The 23,236-nt window shown below is 39.2% G+C and overlaps 2 protein-coding genes across 2 annotated transcripts in view; one reads left to right on the top strand and one right to left on the bottom strand.

The window, feature by feature from the left end:
• Positions 1-481: 481 nt before the first annotated feature.
• nes (nestin) lies at positions 482-10,235 on the bottom strand. Its single transcript, XM_062422540.1, has 4 exons — positions 9,405-10,235; positions 8,085-8,209; positions 5,160-5,233; positions 482-4,531 (listed from the first exon to the last, which is right to left on the bottom strand). Exons 1-4 carry the CDS (start codon positions 10,233-10,235, stop codon positions 1,623-1,625), a joined length of 3,939 nt encoding a protein of 1,312 aa, XP_062278524.1. The 3' UTR covers positions 482-1,622.
• Positions 10,236-13,103: 2,868 nt separating this feature from the next.
• Positions 13,104-23,236, top strand: part of LOC133983968 (C-type lectin domain family 10 member A) — a 93,683-nt gene continuing 83,550 nt past the window's right edge. The window contains exons 1-4 of the mRNA XM_062423184.1: positions 13,104-13,199; positions 15,004-15,081; positions 15,413-15,529; positions 17,307-17,687. Of these exons, the coding sequence (XP_062279168.1) occupies positions 13,136-13,199; positions 15,004-15,081; positions 15,413-15,529; positions 17,307-17,687 (640 nt within the window). The 5' untranslated portion in view covers positions 13,104-13,135. The remainder of the gene's footprint in view (positions 13,200-15,003; positions 15,082-15,412; positions 15,530-17,306; positions 17,688-23,236) is intronic.

The raw sequence follows: 23,236 nt of genomic DNA, 5'->3' as shown, positions 1-23,236 counted from the left end.
CCCATTTAAAAGAATATTTATTCAGTGTATTTTATCTACTGTTGACAAATTTATTCTTCTGTACTGTGCCTGCCTGCTGATGAATTTCAAACTGTTACTTTCTGTGACACTACGAATTATTAAGTTTACAACCTACGTAATTACCTAAATTACATAGTTCTTTACAGGACACATGTAAGACTAAGTGTTACCTTTGGCTTAAACAAGCATTAAAAGGCATTTAAGGACTTGTATAGGAATGTAAGAGTTAATGGTTTCAGGCCTCAGAGTTGCCAGCATTTAGATACACTAAAGAAAAGCTAACACTAATACCAATTCACCCAAAATATATCAGCTACTAGTGGGCTGTATTTTATTCAGCTTTCCAAGAGAAATACAGCTTAACAGTTTTTATGAATACAAACAAAATGTATTTGCTGTGTCACTTACTTAAGTCAAGTCAGTTTGATAAGGAATTAAATGCATGTATGAGGTGTGCTGCAGGATAAGACAACTGTTCAAACAAAGAGAAAGATTATATCATGAATCTACAGTTTATTTTGAGCTGTAAATGTACCGCAGTAAAACTGAACTTTATTATTGGATTTAAAGAAATAGAGCAATGTGCTTCATACAGACCAACAGACCAACCAAATACAAACATTACATAGTTTGCTTATGCAAATCATGTCATCTTTAACAACCTTTTACAATCAACAATTTATTTTATATGTGTGAAACATAAAAAATAAGTCAATTGTTGTCCAGTAAAATGAGATAACTCACCAGCACAAAAACTACCTATCTGATACACGGTGAAACAGCAGCTCTACAAGGAATCCTACCCTTCTGCTGTCATTGATTTCCATCAGTGAGTAAAATCAGATTAGGCAGCAATCAATAATACTTAGACTTTCAAATGACATTCTTTCTTCTGTCTTCATGCTGTTCCCTCATGCAGAAATGCCAAACCTTATTTCATAACATGCACACTGAAAGACCGAATAGTTTCATAATAATAATAGAAGGGGGGAAAGTTTTGTCAAATATGTCAGTTTACAGAAATGAGGCATGTGCTCAGTATCCGTACAGATAGAATTGGCACGTTGGTGGTTAGTGTCACTCAGTACGTTTACATGCGGCAAAAAATTCGAATTTCTGATCGTATCAGATAAAGACATGAATAAGACCGGTTCACTTGTCTGAGTATACATGCCGTTCAGAGAATCTGGATAAATGGCCGGAGCACGGCTGACTCCGTTACGCTATGTGGCGCTGTAGCCTTCTCAACAAAGAGCCACTTCCGGTTGACTTAGATACGATTGCTGAGTATACATGGCGTTAAAATGCCGACTATGAACAAATTATCTAGGTGTTCTTATCCGATTTTGAGATGTCCGTTATGGTCTGAAGTAGGTCTGATGTAGATCGGACTAAGGTGTTTACAAACATTTTAAAAGTCTATGTATGATACGATCAGAAATTCTAATGTTTTGCTGCATGTAAACGTACTGACTGAGGTGCGCATCAAGGCACAAATTTGGTTTTATAGTTAATGCATTATATAGCATAATCTCATTTTCAGCTGACTAACACTGATAAGATATAAAACTGATTTAACTATACCCCTCGCTACATTTTTTTTATAACGATTCCTCCCCAAATGACCAGGATTCACCCTTAACTTCAAACTCCTCAGATTGAACCAACCCCATCTTAACATTTCCACATAACATCTTCTTCACCTCCTGCTCTTTCTTATGTTCCAGCTCTTTAGATGAGTCAATATCCACCCTGGACTTCCCATTTACCACATTAGAATTTTCCAGATTCCCCCAAACTACACTGTCACCAAACCCTAGATTCTTATTGGTTTGCTCAGCTGCTTCATTATAGGCATCATCTGGTTGGAAAGTGGCACCGGTCTCCAGGGAGGACAGCCAGATATCATTGTTTACACCAGAGCTGAAGAACTCATGGAGGCCGCTGTCGTTACCATTTTTGTTCAATAGTTCTGTTGAGTCTTTCACCACAAAGATGTCGTTTTCATCAGGTACACTGTCAGGGGAAATCTCAAGGGGCTCCTCTTCATGTGTCACGGCACCTTCATCAGTGCCTCCATCATCAAGAAGATAACTTTCAGCTGATTTCGGCGCATTATCATAGTTTACATCATCTTCATTCTGATCTCTGATTTCAAAGTCCTCACTTGGGTTCTTAAGGACTTCCCATTCTGCTGTTTCTTGAACTTCGGGATAAGCTTGACAGTCTGCAACATCCTTCACTACGTGTTCTTGAGGCACGCTGAATGCTTCTGCAGGTGTAGCCTCTTTCATATCAGTGAATGGATCAGTTAAATGCAGCGTGGACTTTGGATCCTCTGAGTTGTTTATTTCCTCCATATCAGGCCTGCTGATGAAGTCACTAAGGATAGGCTGATCTTCTGTTACATCAGCATGAGTCACCATCGACATATTGTGTTCATCTTCTTCCTCTTTTTCTGGAGCATCTACAGCTTCTTCCTCTTCATCATGGACCTCCTCATCAGCCAGGTTGTCTATTTGAGGCACTGCCACTGACAATTCACTGAAATATAGGTTCTCATACTGTTGATCGATAATTGCAGTAGAAGATCTAAGTTCATGGTTTACTGTCATGTGAGGCTCTACACAGGAAGACATGTCTTCCATTTTTGTTTTGCCAGATTCTTCTTGCTCTGTCATTTCCGTTTCAGACTTGTCCTGTAGAGGTAGGACTTCTTCACTGTCATCAAATGCAAAGCGAACACTGTAGCTGTCTGTGGATAGGTTTTCCAATTCCTGTTCCACAAGTCTGTCTGTCTCCAACTCTTCATCATAGTCTACATACGTGGGTACCATCGGGTTGGCAAACTGCTCGGATTCTTCATCTGACTGTCCCTCATCGACTTTCTCGATCATTTCTTCTGTATCTTCATCATCATTCACTGGTGTAGTATGCTCACTCACAGTCATGCCATTGCCAACATCCCTGTCCTCAATATGAGCGTAACCCAGATCATATTCCTCATCCAACGCCTCTCCTTCAACTTCTTCGCACAGATCTTCCATGGTTCCAAATTTCTTTGACTTGTCTTCGCTCCACTCTCCAGTTCCCGTCTCTCCAACCTTCTTTTCTTGTTCACCTTCACTGGACTCGCTTTCGTCCATGTGTGAAGCCTGAGTATTGGCATCAGTGTCGTCGCTCTTGTATCGGATCAAAGGACGAGGGTCAGCAAGAGTGTTGTCCAGGGCATAGCTGTCACTCTCCACCTCGGTCCTCCACGATATTGAGACATTTGGAGAATCATCCTCTTCATCGTTTTCATCTTCTTCGTCGTCAGGAAGTGGTGAATGCTCTTCTCCTGGCGCAGCATGCTGTTTGTAATCTACTTGTGCGTCTATCAATGACGATGCCATGTTGTCATCTTGCTGCACGTTAGTGGCAAAATCCTGCCTTGTTTCTTTTGTATTATGCCCTTCGTCTCTTACTGATACGTCTTCCTCTGGTTCAGCATGTTTTTTATTTGTTTCATGCTTTTTTATGTCATCATCCATCTTCAGATCAACCTTCCTTTCCATCACACTATCATATGTATCCATCTCTTCTCCATCAGGGTACAATTTATCCTCAACCTCCATCTCATTTGTTCCTACCATGGAACTGCTTTTTTCTTGCTTCATCTCAAATGCCTCCTCTTTCAAGATGTTTTCATCTTGGCTCAAGTCTGTAACTTGGTTAAAAACACTTTCTTCAGGCTCACATTCAGACAGTGGACTGCTTGTTCTGGATTCGTAGGTTGGTTCGAGTACCGCCTCTGTTTCAGAATCTGAGGTTTCTTCTTTCACATGCTCTACCTTTTCGTCTATGTACTCTTTCTCTACAAATGCATCATTTTGGGCTTGTGGCTCTTTCCATTCTTGCTCTGCAGCTAGCATTTGGCAAGGCCAATCCTTATCAGATTCAACGGAAAAACCGCAGAGCTCCTCTGTCCTTCCCTCATGGTATGGTGTAAGACTGGGTGTTGTTTGAAACTGATGCTGAATAATGTCATCATTGACGTGCAGCTTGCTGCTGAGGCCAGGCTCAACCTCATAACTGACAACTGACTCTACTGTTTTTTCTTCAGTAAGTTCACCAGCAACATTGTTCCAATCATTTTCCTCTTCTTGGTCCACAAATGTTTCATTATGAGCCTTTTGCTCGTTTGGAGGTGAAAGAGGCTCAGCATAGGTGACTTTCTCATGAACTTCCTGTGGTCTGAAATTTTCAATTGCTCCATCCTGCAGTATTTTCGGATAAGGGGTTCCCCATGTTGATGACTTTGTTGTGTTGTCATCTGCATGTTTTCTTGAAATAATGGCAGTTTCAGTTAGGATTATGGGTTTTCTACTCCAGACTGATGAAGCATTTGTTGCTGTTGCTTGCGATTTTCCTCTTATACTACAGACAGATGAAAAGGAAGTGGTCTTGTGGCTGGCAGGCAGCTGGGTCTGGTAATTTCTTTTAACCCCTTGAGGACTGAAAACTGTATCTGTGGAGGACAAGAGCAGAAGTCATAAATACAGAACTGACACACTGTAATAATTGTGACTTGCATTAATGGGTCTTGAACTCACTGGCTTCAAATTAAACCAACATGTTATTTGAACAATGCTGTCCATATCCTACAATATTTGATATCTGACTGGTATTTCAAATCATCTCTAGTAATTTTAACGTGTCAGAGATACTGTGAAGAACCTGCCTCCACAAAGCATTATTAAAACATAGGTTTTCAAGGAGGGTGGACACTAATGGGGAGATATTGATCCTCATTTCCTTTCTCTGTTGTCTATGTTACTGGAGCCATATGGCTAAATAACCTTTGGGGATTGTCTTAGGTGGCTTACATTACAGTACCCAAAGTGCCTAGCTCAGCCCCCTTGGCCAAGCCCCCACCACCACCCCTCCCCAGTTAGACTAATACTATTACAGACATGTCCTCCAGTCTGAGCGGCTTTTAGTTATTGAAAGTATAGCCTTACAAAGGGGGGTTATTAATGTAACGGAGAGAGTGGTGACAAAGGAGAGGATTTATGTGACATATTTGGGTTATAAACACTGCAGCATTTTAGTCTCTGGCATGGTGTTGATTCATGAATACTGTTTACTTTAATTACCTGTGATGAAAATGTTTCTTGGCTGATTTAACAAAGAGATATTTCCCCCGAGGCTTTCACTGTCCAGCAAAGCTCTGCAAAGACAGACGACAAAAGAAACCAGTTGAAGTTGCACATCTTATACAAACAAAACATGTTTTTTGATCAAGAGCAGCCGTAAATGGGTGAATGCCGACATGATGCTGCTCACAGAGCGGTGGGTGGGGACATGAGCGAGGGGTGACTTTTGTTGCTCTTGAGCAGCAGGAACAGACTGAGATTTGTTGATATGGTAATGAAGGAAAGGCCCTGCCATTGAGAAGCCATCTGCAGCATGCACACACACATCCACACACATAATGACAGCAGATATTATGAGCAACCCATGCAGCACTAATACCAATGTGTCCGTTCACACATGTTGACCACACCAATCACATACCCTTATAATTAGCTGCATGTCTATCAGATTACCTATTTTTTTGGCCTGCATGTTTGATTACATTTTTAAATATAATACAATACACCTTGGTAGTTTCATGCACCGAAAATGACATTGGAAATTGTCCTCTAGTTTTGCCCCCTGTCCCCCCCTTACTCCACTCTGCTGTTATTCTAGACTCCCATAGCTCATAAATTGGTAGCTTCTCACTGACGAGGGAAGGTCAATATTTTGAGGAGGGGGGAGAGGGAGAAAGGAGACGCCACTATAGAGCTCTATAATGCATAAGTCACTCTGTCCAAGACAACAGAGGCTGCTGTTTCAGTGTGGTGACCTTTTTTCCAGACGGCTGCACAGCCTTTTATTTGTCAGCTTCTCTCACTGATGGAAGATCGGTGGTCTGTGCTGTTTCTGAGCAGCAGTGTTTGAAAGGGTTAAACACACCATCTAAATCAGAGTTGACATGGTCGTGATGATAGCCCAGCTGGATTCATTTGGGGGTTTCAACCACCTTGTTTTTAAAGATTCCTTCACATTCTTATATTGTATGTGATATTTGCTGTGGGCAATAAATACATATCCATACTGTTTACTGATCATACCGATATTTCAACAATATCAGATCCTGAGGCATGTAAGCGTCAACAATGCAACTTCAGTTTGAAGGCAAAAATCTGATTCTAATGTCATTTCTGTGAAAGGAACACAGCAAGTTTAGTCCATATCCATTTCATGTTTAGCTTTGCTGAGAACACAAGCACTAGAAACAATGAGAAATTTTCTAACCTTCTAAGGAGTATCCTGATACTTTCGTAGTTACCAATACATCTATTTATCAGCTGAACAGTGTAAAAATATGTCCAAATATAAAGTACCAAATTTCCCCAAATAAGAGCAGTCCTTTAAGTACATCTTATCATTTGTGTTTGAGGGAGCAAAAATCAATAGCTGAGCAAGATTTTGGAGCTTAGCGTGATTGATTACCATGTGAAAACGACCACAATATTGATCATTTTCTTCGTATGTTGGTAATAAAGACAAAGAATGTTTGAAAACTGAATTAGGAGAAGACATGACTTGACATTCAGAGTGAGGAGGCAATTGCAAATATCGAAAGTGTGTGGTGTGCTTCATTTGCCTTTCAGCATGTTGAAATCAACACTTAACGCAACATTTATCTCATAACTTAGTTCCTTAGATCAACCACCCCTGTGAGGTGCTACTGCTTTTACAGTGTGAAGTCAAAGTTCCTCTTTTTTTTCACTTTTTCTTTTGAACGCTCAATAAATACCATCTTATCATGAAAAGTCAACATCCACACAAAACAGAACACTTCTCTTTCAATACTCATTCATTTGTTTCATTTTACATGTAATCAAAACAGTAGTCGTATTATAATAGATGTTTTTTCACCCACTGATCACCGGAAATGACAGAAGAACAGGTTGCAACGCTGACAGGTTTAAACACAGTCAAGATCTGGATTTAACAACAACAAAAAAAACAAATCCTACATGTGTTTCCCTTGAAAAACAATGTGAATAATGCTTCATACTGGGACAATCTGCGTCATTGAGACTCTGCTCTGTTCTGTTGTTAGGGCAACCGTTAAATTGCGACACAGTGAAGTAATGCAATGCAAGGTGGACATCTTGCAAGCATCTTTTCTGTTGCAGTAAATTCAGTTTGCAGAAGCAAAACATGTCAAATTGAAGCAAATCCAAAAAGTAGTAGGGGTATGATAAATGATCTGAAGTGTCTTACGATGATGTCTTTTGATACATCGTTATTTATCAGGCATCAGTACTGAAATATTTTTAGTTGCCTTACTGAGGCACGGTTTCTGTATTCTGTCACTTCCTGAATACATTTGACTGTAAATAGTTTTGCTCTCAGCCTTTTTGCAGCTCAGCCTTTGGCCTGTTTGTATGTGCTGTTGCTTGTGTTTGTTACAACAACTAAAACTCTCAATCTGAGGCTTGTCATGGTCTAGTGAATAAATACAGAACAAAACTTGCTCTCTACACTGCAAACATGACACATAACTGCCCCTAAAATCACAAACTCTTGTTTTACATTTCTTTTTATATACTGAATTTACTGACTACTAACAACATATTAATTATTCAGCTCTACAGATGTTGGTAGGTTCCCCTGCATACAGACTTTAGCTCCATATTTAACACACATACACTGATACTGAACTGCCCATCTTACTTTTGTTTTCACAACACAAATAGATTGAAGTATATTTTGGAGTGAAATCTTGAACAGATTTTCTCAGTATCGATCAGCCGTGGATCAATTTGTATAATTCTAAATAGTCTGAAAGCGCAGATGGTGACTTCTGTCTGTGATTAATTATTTTTATCCCTAATGCATGCTGTGATAGACTTCCCAGCATGAAGCTATATGGAATGATTGATGGTCCTTTATATCTATTCTTGGTTTTCTGTCAAGCATTTAGTGACAAATGTCTTTATTCAAGGTGCCCTGGAGCATACCTGTATGTGGAGACCTCCATGCCCAGAGACATCTTCTGCTGCAGCAGGTCTCTGTTCTTCAGGAGGAGACAATCAATCTGCTGGCCCAGCTCCCCTTTCTCTGCCTCCAGGCCCTCCAAGTGGTCCTGCCAAAACAGGAAGCAAAGCAGGAAAAGGAAGAGGTTTAAAAAAAGGTTTGAAAGCATTCACAAGGAGTAGTACATTAAGTAGAAAATAAACATTTCAGCTTTGTTTGTGTTGCAGTCTGTTGAGTTCTCTGGCTTATTTCAATGTTGGATGCAATCTTTCATATAAATGTGCTGATTCACTGAGTAGTTTTGGTGAACAGTGATGCTGTTACAGTCTAGTTGCATAGGTTTGTATTTTTAGGGTTGACTTGTCACCGTAGTTTATTAGCCTTGCACATGATTACAATCCAGGAAGCTGTGTTGCCAGTTGTCCAGGATCAGAATTGTGCTTGATTTGGGTGCCACACCTCTTGGATGTCACTGTGACCCAGAACTAATTCCCAAAGACCCAACCTATAAATGTGTAGTCCCACAGGCATTGCCAGACCCACATGTTTCAATCCATTAGAGTATTAGATAAAAATACGGAGGAGGGAAAGCCCCTGAGGGAATAACTCACAAATGTTTTTTAAGCTTTCAGTAGTGCATCTGGCATGTTGCCTTGAATATTGGCCAATAAATTCGATATAAAAAGTACACAAGTTTGTAGCAGGACAAAAACATTGTCTGGTGATCGAATATTTGATCTTTAAAGACCTGACCAGTCATTTCTAAGGTCATGTAGGTAACTGACATGTCTACATTTTGTTCCGCCTCTCTCACCACTGTCTTGCAGGTGATGATTATCAACTGTTCACATACCAGTGTGGTTTGTCACTGCATGATTTTAGACTGTGTCTATTTGTGACATGTCAGGCTATGAAAAAGATGACTCACTGTTTCTAAGGCAACAGCAAAATAACTTTTGGGTTTTGTGTGTTTTTGTTTTGTTTTAGAGAAGCTGTGAAAAATAATTCAACAATAATTCAAATGTCAGAGCTTCTGTAGTGGACAGAAATATACCATACCACTATGCTATATACTGTATGTATCATCAAATGTATCAATCCACAAACTTAAGAGATGTGCTTGCTTTTCTCTTGTTCACATCCCTGCATAAACAAATATATTTAGGTATTATTGGTGCAAGACACCCCAGTGGAATCTGATCAGTTATATTTTGCTCACTGCCAAAATCAAAGTAATATTGGACACATGATTTTAATAGGATAAAGAATATGATCTGTAGCAGGTATGGGTGTTTTGCTCTCACCTGCAGCTGCTGGATCTCCAGGCTGTGTTTGTCTCTCTGTTGGAATGCAGTCTTCTCCAGATGCATCCTGACATCTTGGGCTGAGGCGATCTCCTTCTCCAGGGCTCGGAGCTTTAGCTGACTCTCACTCTTCTCCTGGCCCACTTGCATCAAACGGCTTCTGGCCTGGTTAAGCGACTCCTCTAGCCAAGCTAACTGGCCCTGATGGGCCTCTTCTGTCTCCTGCCATGCCCTGTTGGCCCTCTGGGAGTACTCCTGATCCAGCTGTAGGAGGTTTGGTGTCAGGTTGCCCCTTTGAACAAATGTGGTTGGCACTGTGGCTCTGGAATGGGTAATTTTGGCCTCCAAGTGGGCCACATTGTCCTGGTGGGTTTGAATTAGGTGCGTCATCTCATGCTCCAGCTGACTAACCTTCTGCTTAAGCCAGATTTGTGCCCTGTGCTCCTCTTCCAGCTCCTGCCTGCTTTTCTCAGACTTTTTATTGGCATCCACCCGGGCCTGAGCCACCTTCTGCCTTTGCAAGTCCAGGGTTTGGAGCTCCTCAGTCAGCTTTCCAACCTCCACCTCTGTGTAGACTCGGTCTTTCCAGGCTGCATCCACCTCCAGTCTTGCCTGACGCAGTTCTTCCTCCAGACTCTTCCTGTGCGACAAGGCTCCATGATTACTGTGTCTCAGAGCTTGGATCTCCTTTGCAAGGTGCGCATTTTCCTCCTCCAGGAGTTTGACCTGGCTCAAGTAGGTCTCCAGGCGTTGGTTCAGGTTCAGCATTTGGTGCTTCTCGTCACCCAGGTGGCTGTGGTAGAACGGTTGATGCACTCTGTGGAGCTCCATGTCAATGTTTAGATAAGAGAGATTTGGCAAACTGAGGCCTCACTCAGAAGTACACCAATTATGATTTAGCAGCCAACTGTATCGCTGTGTCCAGGCCAATGTTGTGGTCTGTGTGTGAGTTTTTTGAGTGAGAGAAGCTCCTGTGAGGCTCTGGTGGTCTGACTGCCAGCAAGAGGCTTTCATACTGAAGTTAATGAAGGGGCTGGGCAGACTGACAATAGGGGAGGAGGGATGAAGAGGGAGGGAGGGGACTGGATTCTACAGAGGGAGGGGAGAGGAGATGAGGTAGGGTGGATGGACAGGGAGAGAGTGGAGCAGTAGAGAGAGAGAGAGAGAGAGAGAGAGAGAGGGAGGGAGGGCGAAGGGGAGATGAGATGGAGGAGGGCTGAAAGAGATGGGAAAGGGCAGAGAGAGGCAGTGAGGTAATCTCTGAGGTTAACTCTTTCATCACTGCTACTTTTTCTGGGGAAAACCCACTGCTGAACAGAAAGTGGATGCATTTCACATAAAGCAATTCAATCATCATTAACAGCAAAGAAGACATCATAAAACCACACTTAACAGAACAGACAGTGGATCTCTGACAGTCACAGCCAACAAGCAGCAAGAGCTTTAGATATAGTACTGATATCACAGCAAATCTCAATAGGAGAGGCCACACTTCACACACAGATGCAATTAAAAGTGCTTTGTATAATTCCTTAAAACATCAGATTAGACCAATACTTTATACTGAATGAAAAAAGCAAAATTACAGTCATTTAAATCACATGAAAAAAGGGTGTGTGGCTGAGCATGTAATCGCAACACCTCTGTTTCTAGCCAGGAAACTTTGTTGTATATCATCACTCATTTCTTGTTTTCTCTTACTGGCACAATCACATTACAAAAATGCCTGAATAAATGCTTTTAAAAACATGATAGGTCATAGAAAATATTTGACAATAAAAAAAAAAAAACTGACTCTGATGATGACATTTCAATAATATGGTATGAAACTTAGTTTGACACAGACGTGTTATCAGAAAAAGGAAGCAACCTTTTCCTGTAGCATTTGGGTTTGGAGAAACACTTTATTTGCTATATGTTACTAAGAGGTTGGTCCTAAAGGTCAAGAAATATATTCTAACTGCACTCATAACTTCCTGCATTCATATAAAAAAAGGCATCTGTGCTGTGTTCCACTTTTGTAAACCACACTCAGAAAAGTTAATTTTTGAACCACATAGTGCAAAGTGTGTCTGTACTCTTCTGCCAAATTCCATAAACATATCAACACCAAATGCCAACGCTTTAGCTGACAACATAGACAACAGTATCATCGGCATAAAGATGTACAGATTATTGACTTAGATGGTGAAAAGAGTGAATTAAAGTGAAGTAAAACTGAACATTGTGGTACACCTTTGGCGGCGTAAAGAAAGCTGGAGGAGAGACCACTGAGCTGCACACATTGCTTACAGTTAGAGAGGTCATTTAGAGAAGGAGCCAACAGCTTCATCTGACAGGCCTATGTCTGAAACCTCTGACATAAGTCGTGGTCAATGGTGTCAATTACCCCAGACAATACCAATGAAAAGTGCAGCACAGTAATTCTTGGAATCTAAAGCCTTCACAACATCTTTTAAAACTTTCAAGGAAGTGGTTTCTTTACTGTGTTGTGTAGTCTCTAATTATTTCGTCGTTCGAAAAATGTTGAAGTTCCAAAAATCACCAGGAATCATCCAGCTGAATGCAGTTAGAGTTTTATTGTCGACAGTAAAACCCGGAGCCAACATACACAGCCACCGAGCTAGCAGGGGATTAGGCCTAATTTCACATATTTGGCGATTTTTTTAATCATTCAAATTTGGCAGAGTGGTTAACAACACACTTTTCTGTGGTATGTCAAACTCAAAACACATATTTATTCTTACTTTACACGGACTTTAAGGTCAATGTGATGAGTTTGGCTGCTTTAAAAGAGGATGTTGAATGTATATGACAGTGGCTATCATTTGTCAAGATCTCTTGCTCTTGACCAGGAAGGAGAGTTCATTTCTCTTTGTTTTTATAAATTTTGATTAAAGATTTAAGTTGAAAAGTTCAACTAGACCTCAACCTAGAGATAAATATTGCCAAATCATAAATATTACACAAACAGGACATGAATTGGCATAAGTGGGCAAAAATACAGATACAAATGAATGAAAAAAGGGAATATCAGAGTTATGATTTGCTATATAAGTACTAACAAAACCATTATCTCTCTAAAACAAAAGTAGCTGAACCAGGGACCGAATCTACTGAATATAAAACTTGGCCGAACAAAGCAGACAAACACGTACAAAACTAGTTCATAGTGGTGCAGTCTCACGGTAAGAGCAAGGGCTGTGTGTGTGTGTGTGTGTGTGTGTGTGTGTGTGTGTGTGTGTGTGTATATATATATATATATATATATATATATATATATATATATATATATATATATATATATATATATATATATATATATAAGTTACAGACCCCAGTTTAACACCCTAATTTCATAGGACAGAGGTGTCAAACCCACCAGTTCATTTGGTTGTTGTGAGAACACCATGAATTGAGTTTCCATACTAAGTAAACATCAAAGGTCCAAAGTTAAACCTTCTTCCTGAGTGCAGTGTTCATAATTCTTTCTTTAATTTGAAGATTATCCTTGCATATTACAGGAACACAGTGTGTATGGTTTAAGGCTCATATCCAGGCCAGTCATGCATGCAAATTATTTTCTCAACCAAAAGCAGAAGTGGTTTATTTTAAAGTTGCGAGTGATCAGCAAAGGAAACAGGCACTTCTGTTCTTAGGTTGCTCTGTGGCTTAATTACAGTGACAGTCTGTCTACGAGTTAGACCGAGCTCAACAGACAGACTGTAAAGATGGAAGAGGAGATTAACTATGCTTCAGTTGTATTTAAAACTAGGACCAACTCCCGACCTCAAGGTAGGCTTCGATTTTCTTAAATCAAGAACATTATATGGTTCAAATGCTGTTTTCTTTTTTGTTTAGTTCTTATTTTGGTGATCTTCCTCAAATGTAGATTAGTACAGACATGTTGTTAAAATAATACTGGAAAGAAAGTTATTTGGAATCTTTATGGATTAAAAGATTAAAATTAAGACAGTTTAAATCTTTGTTATCCTATAAGTGAAAAAAACCTGTAAGTGAAAAAAATCGTCTCGTCATTTATCATGTGGACTGAGTACAGAGTAAGAAAGCAGCACAGGAATTGTCATTTTAAAACCTGGAGGACTCGGGTTAATGTGCAATATCATTTAAAAACAAATAAATTCATTTAAATGAAGGTACGGAAGGCTACATTTTGTGTGTACTTTGCATTAGAAACATATCAGGAACGAGTGGTGGACTGGGATAATAATTCAAGCCGGAAATTTGACGCCATTCCAGGCCAACCTTTTCATGCAGACTTCTAATTTTGTATTCTAACCCTATTTGTTGATATAACGGTTAAAAGAAATTTGGAAGTGACCAGTAAGTCCTCCATTTGAATACAGGATTTTCATTGAAAACCCTGTATTCAAATGTTATAGCAATGGGTGAACACTGAAAAAACCCATTTCAGTCCTCCCTTCAGTCCTGAAAAGTAAAGACTATTAATGACAGCAAACTGCAGCAGAGACTAACGTTAACTGCTCCTCTCCTCTCTCAGCCTGTGTACAGCTGAGACACAGACAGGCAGTGGTGGAGAGTTGTCAACAACTTAACTCACTAATTTAACAACACAATCTCAATGAAAGAAGAATCCAAATGATGAAAAATACTACTGTAAAGGATGTGATGATGATGATATAAACGAAAGCTATAACCTTCTTGACTGACCTGCCCTCCTGGTGAACATGTCACTTATTTTACAATATTTAGCTGCATCAGTGGCAAGGGCTTTGCATTTTCTGTCCCTCTCTCTCTCTGCTCCACCTTTCCTTTTTGTGATTACGTACGCCAGATAAGTGGATTTGATTGGTCGGGGCATCCGGCAACTCATTCTTGCTTGCTATATTGTTGCTGGTGATGATGACTGTTCAAGTCAGGCCAGAAGGACCATCAGTCCACCAGGAATTGTCCCGGTGGACTGATGTGCAGTCCGCCTCTGTCAGGAACTGTAAAATGTCATGCTTATTCACAGCTACAGTTTCCTTATTACACACTCGATGTCTTTGGTTTAAAGTCCCCCTACACTTAAAAATGTGTTTTGCTAAACGTTGCTTCACTTGCATGTTTGAGCTTCACTGTGCAGAACGATGTATGTGCAGAGTTTTCATCTGCTGCAGCGAGAATGTTTCTCTCATCTTATATTTGTATAATCATAGGGAGAGAGAGAGTAATTCAGATAAATTATTAGTCAAAGCTGATCATTTTTATGTGTTAAACATACGGAAATTCCACCGAGATCACAGCTGCCTAAAACAGTCACAAAAATGTGTAATGAAATAGATCTTTGTAAAGTATTTTCTCATGAAAGGCAGTTTCCTCTTTTATATATGATCCACTAACTGTGAAAGTCTGATTTCATCATCTTGGGTTTTAGCACATAGTTTTAAAGCTGTTTGAGGGTCAACAGCTGTTATTCCAGGGAAGATACTGAAGGCCTTGTAATCTTAAAAGATACGATTTTGGGATAACATTAATCACAAACAAAAAGGTAAAAAATAGGAATAGAATAGGCTTTTAAAAGACCATGAACACTATGCAGTAATAAACCATGACATTATGTCCTTCAATCTTTCAGCTCAAAAAGAGGAAGAAACTGTGTACGATGAGGTGAAGGTGCCGCAGAGAAAACCAGAAAAAGCAGCTGACACAAATGGTAAGTTCAAAAACAATGTAAGCAACATTTCCATATTACTGCTACTGGGAACATTTCTAGTAGTGCCTTTAGTACTGCTGCAACTACTATCACTACTTTAACATCAGCAGTAACATCAGTAACCCTGAAGGCATTGTAGGAAATGTAAGGAACATTTAAGGGGGAAACCTTTGTCCCCACTGTCACTTTTCTCCTCACCCTTTCAACAAGATTTTATTTAGGATGAACCTCTCATATGAAACCACTAGATGGCAGTATAGTAATGATCCTGAGAGCATGAACTATGAATATTATTTGACTTCCTTGTTTATTTTCTTGTTTGTTTTCTCAGTATTGTTGCCAGACCAGAAAGCCACCAACAAACATCGCCACTATCAGCTGATGGCTTGCTGTTTGGTGATTTTTTGTGTAATTTTGCTGTTCGGCACCATAGCAGTCAGTGTCTACTGTAAGTATACAAAACAGACAGTCCACACATGAACTCAGACTTAGACATAAGACAGACATTCAAATAGCACCAGTTTTCTTCTGTAACCTCTATTTGATGATATTATCAGTCTTATTTTTTTGAAAGTTTGTAGAGGATTTGTACATAAAAGACATTAGCCACAAATAGCAGAGGTTGGCTGGTTGTTTGAAGTGCAAAATAAAAAGGTATGCTTAGAAAGGATTTTAAGATAAGGATAAGAAGATTTTTCTTGTCAATAAATCCAATGAAAAGAAAAACAACAACAACAACAAATGATCCTACTTACAAGAATTACTTTTCTATTTAGAACCTGATATATCTTATTCTCTCTGTGCCATATGTTTCTATTGTTTTCCAAAACCCATTAAAAACAAATAATTGAACCACACAGTTATGGAGGTACAGAACAGAATAGGTGTTCAAAATCAAAAAACAGAAAGAATATAAGAGCAAAACTATCCACTATGCAATCAAAAAATTTAAGTAAAATACATTTGTGATTAAAATATGAATCAAAAACTTTTGTTTGAGGATCCAAACTATTGACTTCACAAATAAAAACTTTTTATTTGCATTTTGATCACTCATTTATTTTACTTTGTTTAATGCAGTGTCGATAGTTTTGCTCTCAAATCTCATTTTGATTGTACACCTATTCTGTTTGATTGTATAATAAAAACACAAAAGTAACTCCATACAAAGGTGCAGTTAGCTTTCTCAATAAACATGGACACTTCAGTTTTTGAGATAACGTCCTGGTGGTGATAACGTCCAGTGTCCACTGGTTTAAAGACGATAAGATTTACAGATGAACGAACACGTTGTTGGATTTATAAACAATAAAAATACAGAATATCATCACTATTTACTAAATTATGGCATAATGGATTGAGATTAGATGCACTTTAAACTGTAAATACTGTGACGCCCTACTAATGTTACAGTCAAGTGTCTTAATATCAGAGGTGGCAAAAGTACTCACATTCTGTACTTAAGTAGTAAAAAAGTAAAATGAATTTTTACTGTCAATGATACACAATACCTCTCCTGATAACTTGAAAAAACAAAATAGGATAGTTTTCCTCTTTTGTTAACAACGTGCACAGACAAATGGGCATCTTTGTTTGGGGCCCCAGATCCTGTATTGCCACTGCCAAGCATAACTTGTTGATGTTTTTAAACTGGCGTTAATCTGTAATTTGACCTCTATAAACTGTGCACAGTGCACAGCATGTGTTGGTCATATTCCTGCACACATTGTTAGACTTTCATTCCTGTAGCGGGCATCTTACCGCGGGACACGGAGCGGCGCACGCACCAAAAAAAAGATTTTCTATCGCTTATTTGCACGTCTTCTTTTTATTAAGTCACGGATGTTGGAAGTAATGAGTCTGTTATGACAGTGTAAGGAGTAGAAAGTACAGATATTTGTGTTCAAATGTAGGGAGTAAAAGTAAAAAGTCATCAGAAGTACAGATACCTGGAAAATCTACTTAAGTACAGTACCGAAGTACAAATCCTTTGTTACTTCCCTAACCCTAACCCTCTGCCTAATATCAAATTACATGAGACAACAACTAGCTGCATGTCTGTCAGCAGCTTTAACATTTTAGAAACACAGCAGGAGCCTGTAACTTCCAAAAGTCTGAAAAACCTGAAGTTAAACAGACAAGAAGTAGCTTCCAACAGTGGCAACATGACTAATCCAAAATTGCATTATTACTATCAATTAAGAGGCAAATTTTTCTATTTGCAGTTTCTTTGTATTATCATGAGAATAATGTAAGAGAGCTGGAGCAGTTAAAAGAAAACCAAACAACTCTACTGGAGATCAATCGCAACCTGACAGACCTTAACGACAAACTCAGCTCAGAAAATGAAAGATTGACGAGAGACAAAGATGATCAGATAGTCATCATTGGAAACCTGACACAGAAATATAATGTCTCAGAATTGAAGATCGAGAAGCTAACTGAGGAAACCAAGAAACTGACTGAGGACAAGCAGCAGCTGGAGACACAAAACCAGCAGCTGAAGACAGAGAACAGCTTAACAGAACAAATACGAAACATAGAGAACAACGTTACTGTCGTCCAGCACATCTATGATACCTACTGCCCAAAACCGGAAAAAGGAGGTAAGTTCAGATCTCATAACTCAAGTCAAAAAATAACCAATACTAATGTCACAATGCAGTAATGTTGTTTGTCTGTTGGTTTCTGTTATTTCAGTCAGACAGTGTAAACCTTGCCTAGATGGCTGGCTGCCACACCAGTCCAGCTGTTATGCAATCAATGACCCTAGAACTTATACTGATCAGAAAACCTGGAAAGAAGCTCGAGAGGACTGCAGAGGAAAGAAATCAGACTTGGCTGTAATAGTTAATGAAGATGAAAAGGTAATGAGAAAACTGTGGGAATTTTATGACGTCCTATATTAAATGAAACTGTATTTTCTGAGTCTGTGGACCACAGTGTGTTTATTTAAGTTCAGTGTTTAAATATCTCTCATAAGTGTCTTTCTGTTGTCCTCAGAAATTCATCAGTGTTAACAGTTGGAACACTCCAGGACTCGCTGGCTACTGGATTGGACTGAGAGCTAATAATGGGAAATGGAAGTGGATCGATGGAAGTGAACCTGCTAACAAGTAAAAGTCACATTCCTAAACAGTTTGATTCATAAAATCTATCAGCCTTGATCTAAACATTATGTTCTTCCCTCAGATCCTTGATGACACAACATGCTAACAACGGCACCTGTGCAATTTCTGTCCATAACGAAAAAGGATGGAAATCAGCGAGCTGTGGTGACAAAAACGGTTGGATCTGCAAAAAGGCAGCTTTATCTGTTTAAACAGTGAGAAGCCACACATGAGAAGGTTACTGGATACTATGTAAAGATTAATAACATGTAAGATCATATCAACTGGATTGTAAATATCAATACAAAGATTTTTTATTCAGAATATGGGATTTTTTTCTCCAAGCTATTCATGTGCTCTATGTGTGTGTGCGCTTTTGCGTGTCTATGTGTTTATGTGCGTTTGCGTGTGTTTGGGTTTATGTGTGTTTGGGTTTGTGTGTGTGTTTTTGTGTGTGTGTGTGTGTGTGCGTGTTTGTGAGTGCATTTGTGTGTGTGTTTGTGAGTGTGTGTGTGTGTTTGTGTGTGCGTGTGTTTATGTGCGTTTGCGTGTGTTTGTGTTAATGTGTGTTCATGTGTTCATGTGTGTGTGTGTGTGTGTGTGTACGTGTGCTAAAGGGAGAACTAAACAGATAAAAGGTGATCTTCTTCTGCTTTGTTAGAGATTAGATGTTTCATGTTTTATCTTCATGTAACAGTTTAATTATTACTGCTGATTGGCCAACATGGAGAGCTGCATTACTTGTTCTCAACAAAATGTTCCCAGAGTGAAAATGTCAGCAGTTACCATCATCGGGAGTGTAAAAGTAAAGAAGAATCAACGATTGGTTTGATCATTTTAATCTAAGACATCACTGTGTGTCCTGTGGAATGTGTGTTGTTATCATTAGGAGGCCCATTGTACTTCCCTTAACTTGGCCTATATCTAAATAAGGTAATAGGTGTGGGGACCCAATAAGGTGTCAAGGAATCATTTATGACCTACGACTTGTTTTGGGGCTGTATGAGTGTAAGATGTACATATGCATATATGTTCTGCTCCGTGGTCATCTTCTATTGGGTAAAATCATATAGGCAGATATGTTTAACCAATCACAGATGATTTCTTTGTTCTGTTAGAAACTGGGGCATACTCTTTTCTCGTTGAGATGAGCTGATGTCATTCTGTATATATGCTGATTCCTTATTGTACAATTATAATTGTTTAATCTTCAACCTGGCAGTGTTTGTGTATTATTTCATAATTGTGGTAAGTGTTGAGACAATTTCCATGACAAGAGCAATTTGGGGTTAGGTATCTTGCCAAAGGATACTTCAACATCTGGACTGGAGGAGCCAGGAATCGAACCACCAATCTTCAGATTAGTGGTCGACCCGCTCTACCTCCTGAACCACAGCTGCCCCAATAACAATCACAGCAGCAGCTACATTAAAACATGGGAAACATTTGGACAGTCAGCCTCTGTGTATTTCTGTCCATCAAAGTTTAAAGTTCACCATCAATTCTTTATGAAGGGTGTGAGGAAAATTTAAGTTAATGGATTTAATATTTCATTCATGGTTTTAGTTCTGCATTGAAGTTGTAACAGTTGTTTGTTTAGCCGCTAATGCCGAGTTCTTCTATCAGGAAATCTTCTTTAATGGTTTTAACCTGGTGTGTCTGCAGTTCTCCTTTCATCAACAGACAGTAACTTTTATCATAATCAAATACATTTCCATGTTTTTCTGCACACTGAAAACACATCAGATGAACACAAATTTCTACCTTTTAATACAACTTCCTATTTATAAAGTCAGAAGTTACAAAGATGTGTGTATTGAAAGTTAATATTTCATTTAATCAGATGGGTTTTCTGTCTCAGCAGAAAGAAATGAAAATATGTATTTGATGATATCAATCAATCAATCAATCTTTATTTGTATAGCGCCAAATCACAACAAAGTTATCTCAAGGCACTTTACACATAGAGCAGGTTCTAAACCGTACTCTTCAAGTTTTAATTTATAAAGAGACCCAACATTCCCACATGAGCAAGCATTTAGCGACAATGGCAAGAAAAAACTCCCTTTTAACAGGAAGAAACCTCAGGCAGAACCAGGCTCAAAGTGGGCGGCCATCTGCCTCGACCGGTTGGGGTAGAGGGGAGAGAGAGGAAGAATAGAAGAGAGAGAGAGTAGCACATTGAAAATAAACATTGAAGCTAGAAGGTCCGGGACTGGAATCTGTCATCCGGACGTCTACAGGCCCAGATTACCTGTGAGATGAGAAAGCACAGACAACTCCGGGGAAGAAGTGTAGGTTACTGAATGCATTAATAGTACATGAATGTTATTGGATATAGATGGATGGATAGAGAGAGAGAGAGAGGAGGAGAGAGGAGCTCAGTGCATCATGGGGGTAGGAGTCCCCCGGCAGTCTAAGCCTATAGCAGCATAAACTAGGAGCTTGCTAACTATAAGCTCTATCAAAAAGGAAAGTTTTAAGCCTACTCTTAAAAGTAGAGAGGGTGTCTGCCCTCCGGACCGAATCTGGGAGATGGTTCCACAGGAGAGGAGCCTGATAACTGAAGGCTCTGCCTCCCATTCTACTTTTAGAGATACTAGGTACCACAAGTAGGCCTGCGTTCTGGGAGCGCAGTGTTCTGGTAGGTACATAAGGTACTATGAGCTCTTTAAGGTATGATGGAGCCTGACCAGTAAGAGCTTTAAAAGTGAGGAGAAGGATTTTAAATTCTATTCTTGATTTTATGGGAAGCCAATGCAGTGAAGCTAAAATAGGAGTAATGTGATCTCTCTTTCTAGTTTTTGTCAGAACGCGTGCAGCTGCATTCTGGACCAGTTGGAGAGTCTTTAGAGACTTGTTAGGGCAGCCTGATAATAATGAATTACAATAATCCAGCCTAGAAGTAACAAATGCATGGATTAGTTTTTCAGCATCATTTTGAGACAGAATGTGTCTGATTTTTGAAATGTTACGCAGATGAAAATAGGCAGACCTTGAAATTTGTTTTATGTGGGAATTAAAGGACAGATCTTGGTCAAATATAACTCCTAGGTTCCTTACAGTAGTACTGGAGGCCAAAGTAATGCCATCCAGAGTAGTTATATCATTGGATAATGTGTTTCTAAGGTGTTTAGGGCCAAGCACAATAACTTCAGTTTTTTCTGAGTTTAACAGCAGGAAGTTACAGGTCATCCAGGCCTTTATGTCCTTGATGCATGTTTGTAGTTTAGTTAACTGGTTGATTTCATTAGGCTTTATTGATAGATATAATTGAGTATCATCTGCATAACAATGAAAATTTATTGAGTGTTTCCGAATAATATTTCCTAAAGGAAGCATATATAAGGAGAATAGTATTGGTCCAAGCACTGAACCCTGAGGAACACCGTGTTTTACTTTTGTTTGCATGGAGGATTTATCATTGACATTTACAAACTGAAATCTATCTGACAGATAGGATTTAAACCAATTTAATGCTGTTCCTTTAATACCAATTAAATGTTCAAGTCTCTTTAACAGGATTTGATGATCAATAGTATCGAAGGCAGCACTAAGATCTAACAGGACGAGGACAGAGAGAAGTCCATTGTCTGATGAAGTTAGGAGGTCATTTGTAACTTTTACCAGTGCAGTTTCTGTACTATGATGAGCTCTGAATCCAGACTGAAAATCCTCAAATAAGCTGTTATTATTTAGAAAGTTACACAGCTGATTAGCAACTGCTTTCTCGAGGATCTTAGAGAGAAAGGGGAGGTTCGATATGGGCCTATAGTTAGCTAAAACCTCTGAATCAAGAGTAGGCTTCTTAAGAAGTGGTTTAATGACAGCTACTTTAAAAGACTGTGGTACATATCCTGTCAATAAAGACAGATTGATCATATTTAATAAGGAAGTACTAACAGAGGGAAGGACTTCCTTAAGCAGCCTGGTTGGAATCGGGTCTAAAAGACAGGTTGATGGTTTAGAGGAAGTGATCATTGAGGTTAATTCTATAAGGTCGACTGAGAGAAACAGTCTAAATAAATATCAGGTTTAAAAGCAGTTCTGAGTTTCCTATGTTAGAGGATGAATCAGTGCTTATTGAGGGCAAGAGGTGATTAATTGTGTCCCTAATATGACGTTAATAACAACACAGTGGTGCACTCTGCCCTCAGTTAGTCATTCTCATACAGGCAGTGAGATAGCCAACCCTACTAGGCCTGTACTATTTATTCATTTTGGTTTATAACTTATTTTAATGTGAAGACATTTATGTTTAATGTATGTTGAATATTGACATTCTGGCTCAGCTCCCAATGAGAATTTGACATTTAATGTTTAGTGTTTCCCACATAATTTTCAGACTATGGCAGGTGGACCTCAATCCGACCCTTTAGCGGGGTCTGGGGGTATGCTCCCCCAGAAGATATTTTTTGTACATTTTTAAGTCAAATGCATCGTTCTGGTGCACTTTGAGAGCAAAATTAAGAGGTTATAAGTGATGTACTTCCTGTAACCAAACCCCTTGTTTTTTATCAAATGTTTTTAAAAACTGCACTCATAACTTCCTGCATTCATGTTAAAAAAGGGACCTGTGCTCTGTTCCACTTGTGTAAACCACACTCAGGAAAGTTAATTATTGAACCACATGATGCATAAACTTATCAAACTCATTTTATTGTCATTTCTTTCACCAAGGAACATGTGGGAAAAAATGAAACACAGTGCTCAGGTCCAGGTGCTAAATTAAAAATATATAAATAGATATGTATACTAAAAAACAACAACATATAAATATGTATATAAATATAAAAGACATCACTAAAAACTAAACAGCAACTAAAGTGCAACAGCATCAAGTGAACCTCGTAAAGAGCCATAAGGGAATGTTGAGGTGTTTAGTTTAGCAGCCTGACAGCATCCGGGAAGAAGCTGTTTTTCATTCTGGTGGTTTTCGACCGGATGCTGCGCAGCCTCCTGCCTGAGGGGAGGGGGCAAAACAGTCCATGTGCAGGGTGGGTGGGGTCTCGCATGATGCAGGTAGCTCTGTCAGTGCATCGGCT

Source organism: Scomber scombrus, chromosome 7, assembly GCF_963691925.1.
Source record: "Scomber scombrus chromosome 7, fScoSco1.1, whole genome shotgun sequence".
Taxonomy (NCBI): domain Eukaryota; kingdom Metazoa; phylum Chordata; class Actinopteri; order Scombriformes; family Scombridae; genus Scomber; species Scomber scombrus.
This window is presented reverse-complemented; position numbering and strand designations above follow the sequence as displayed.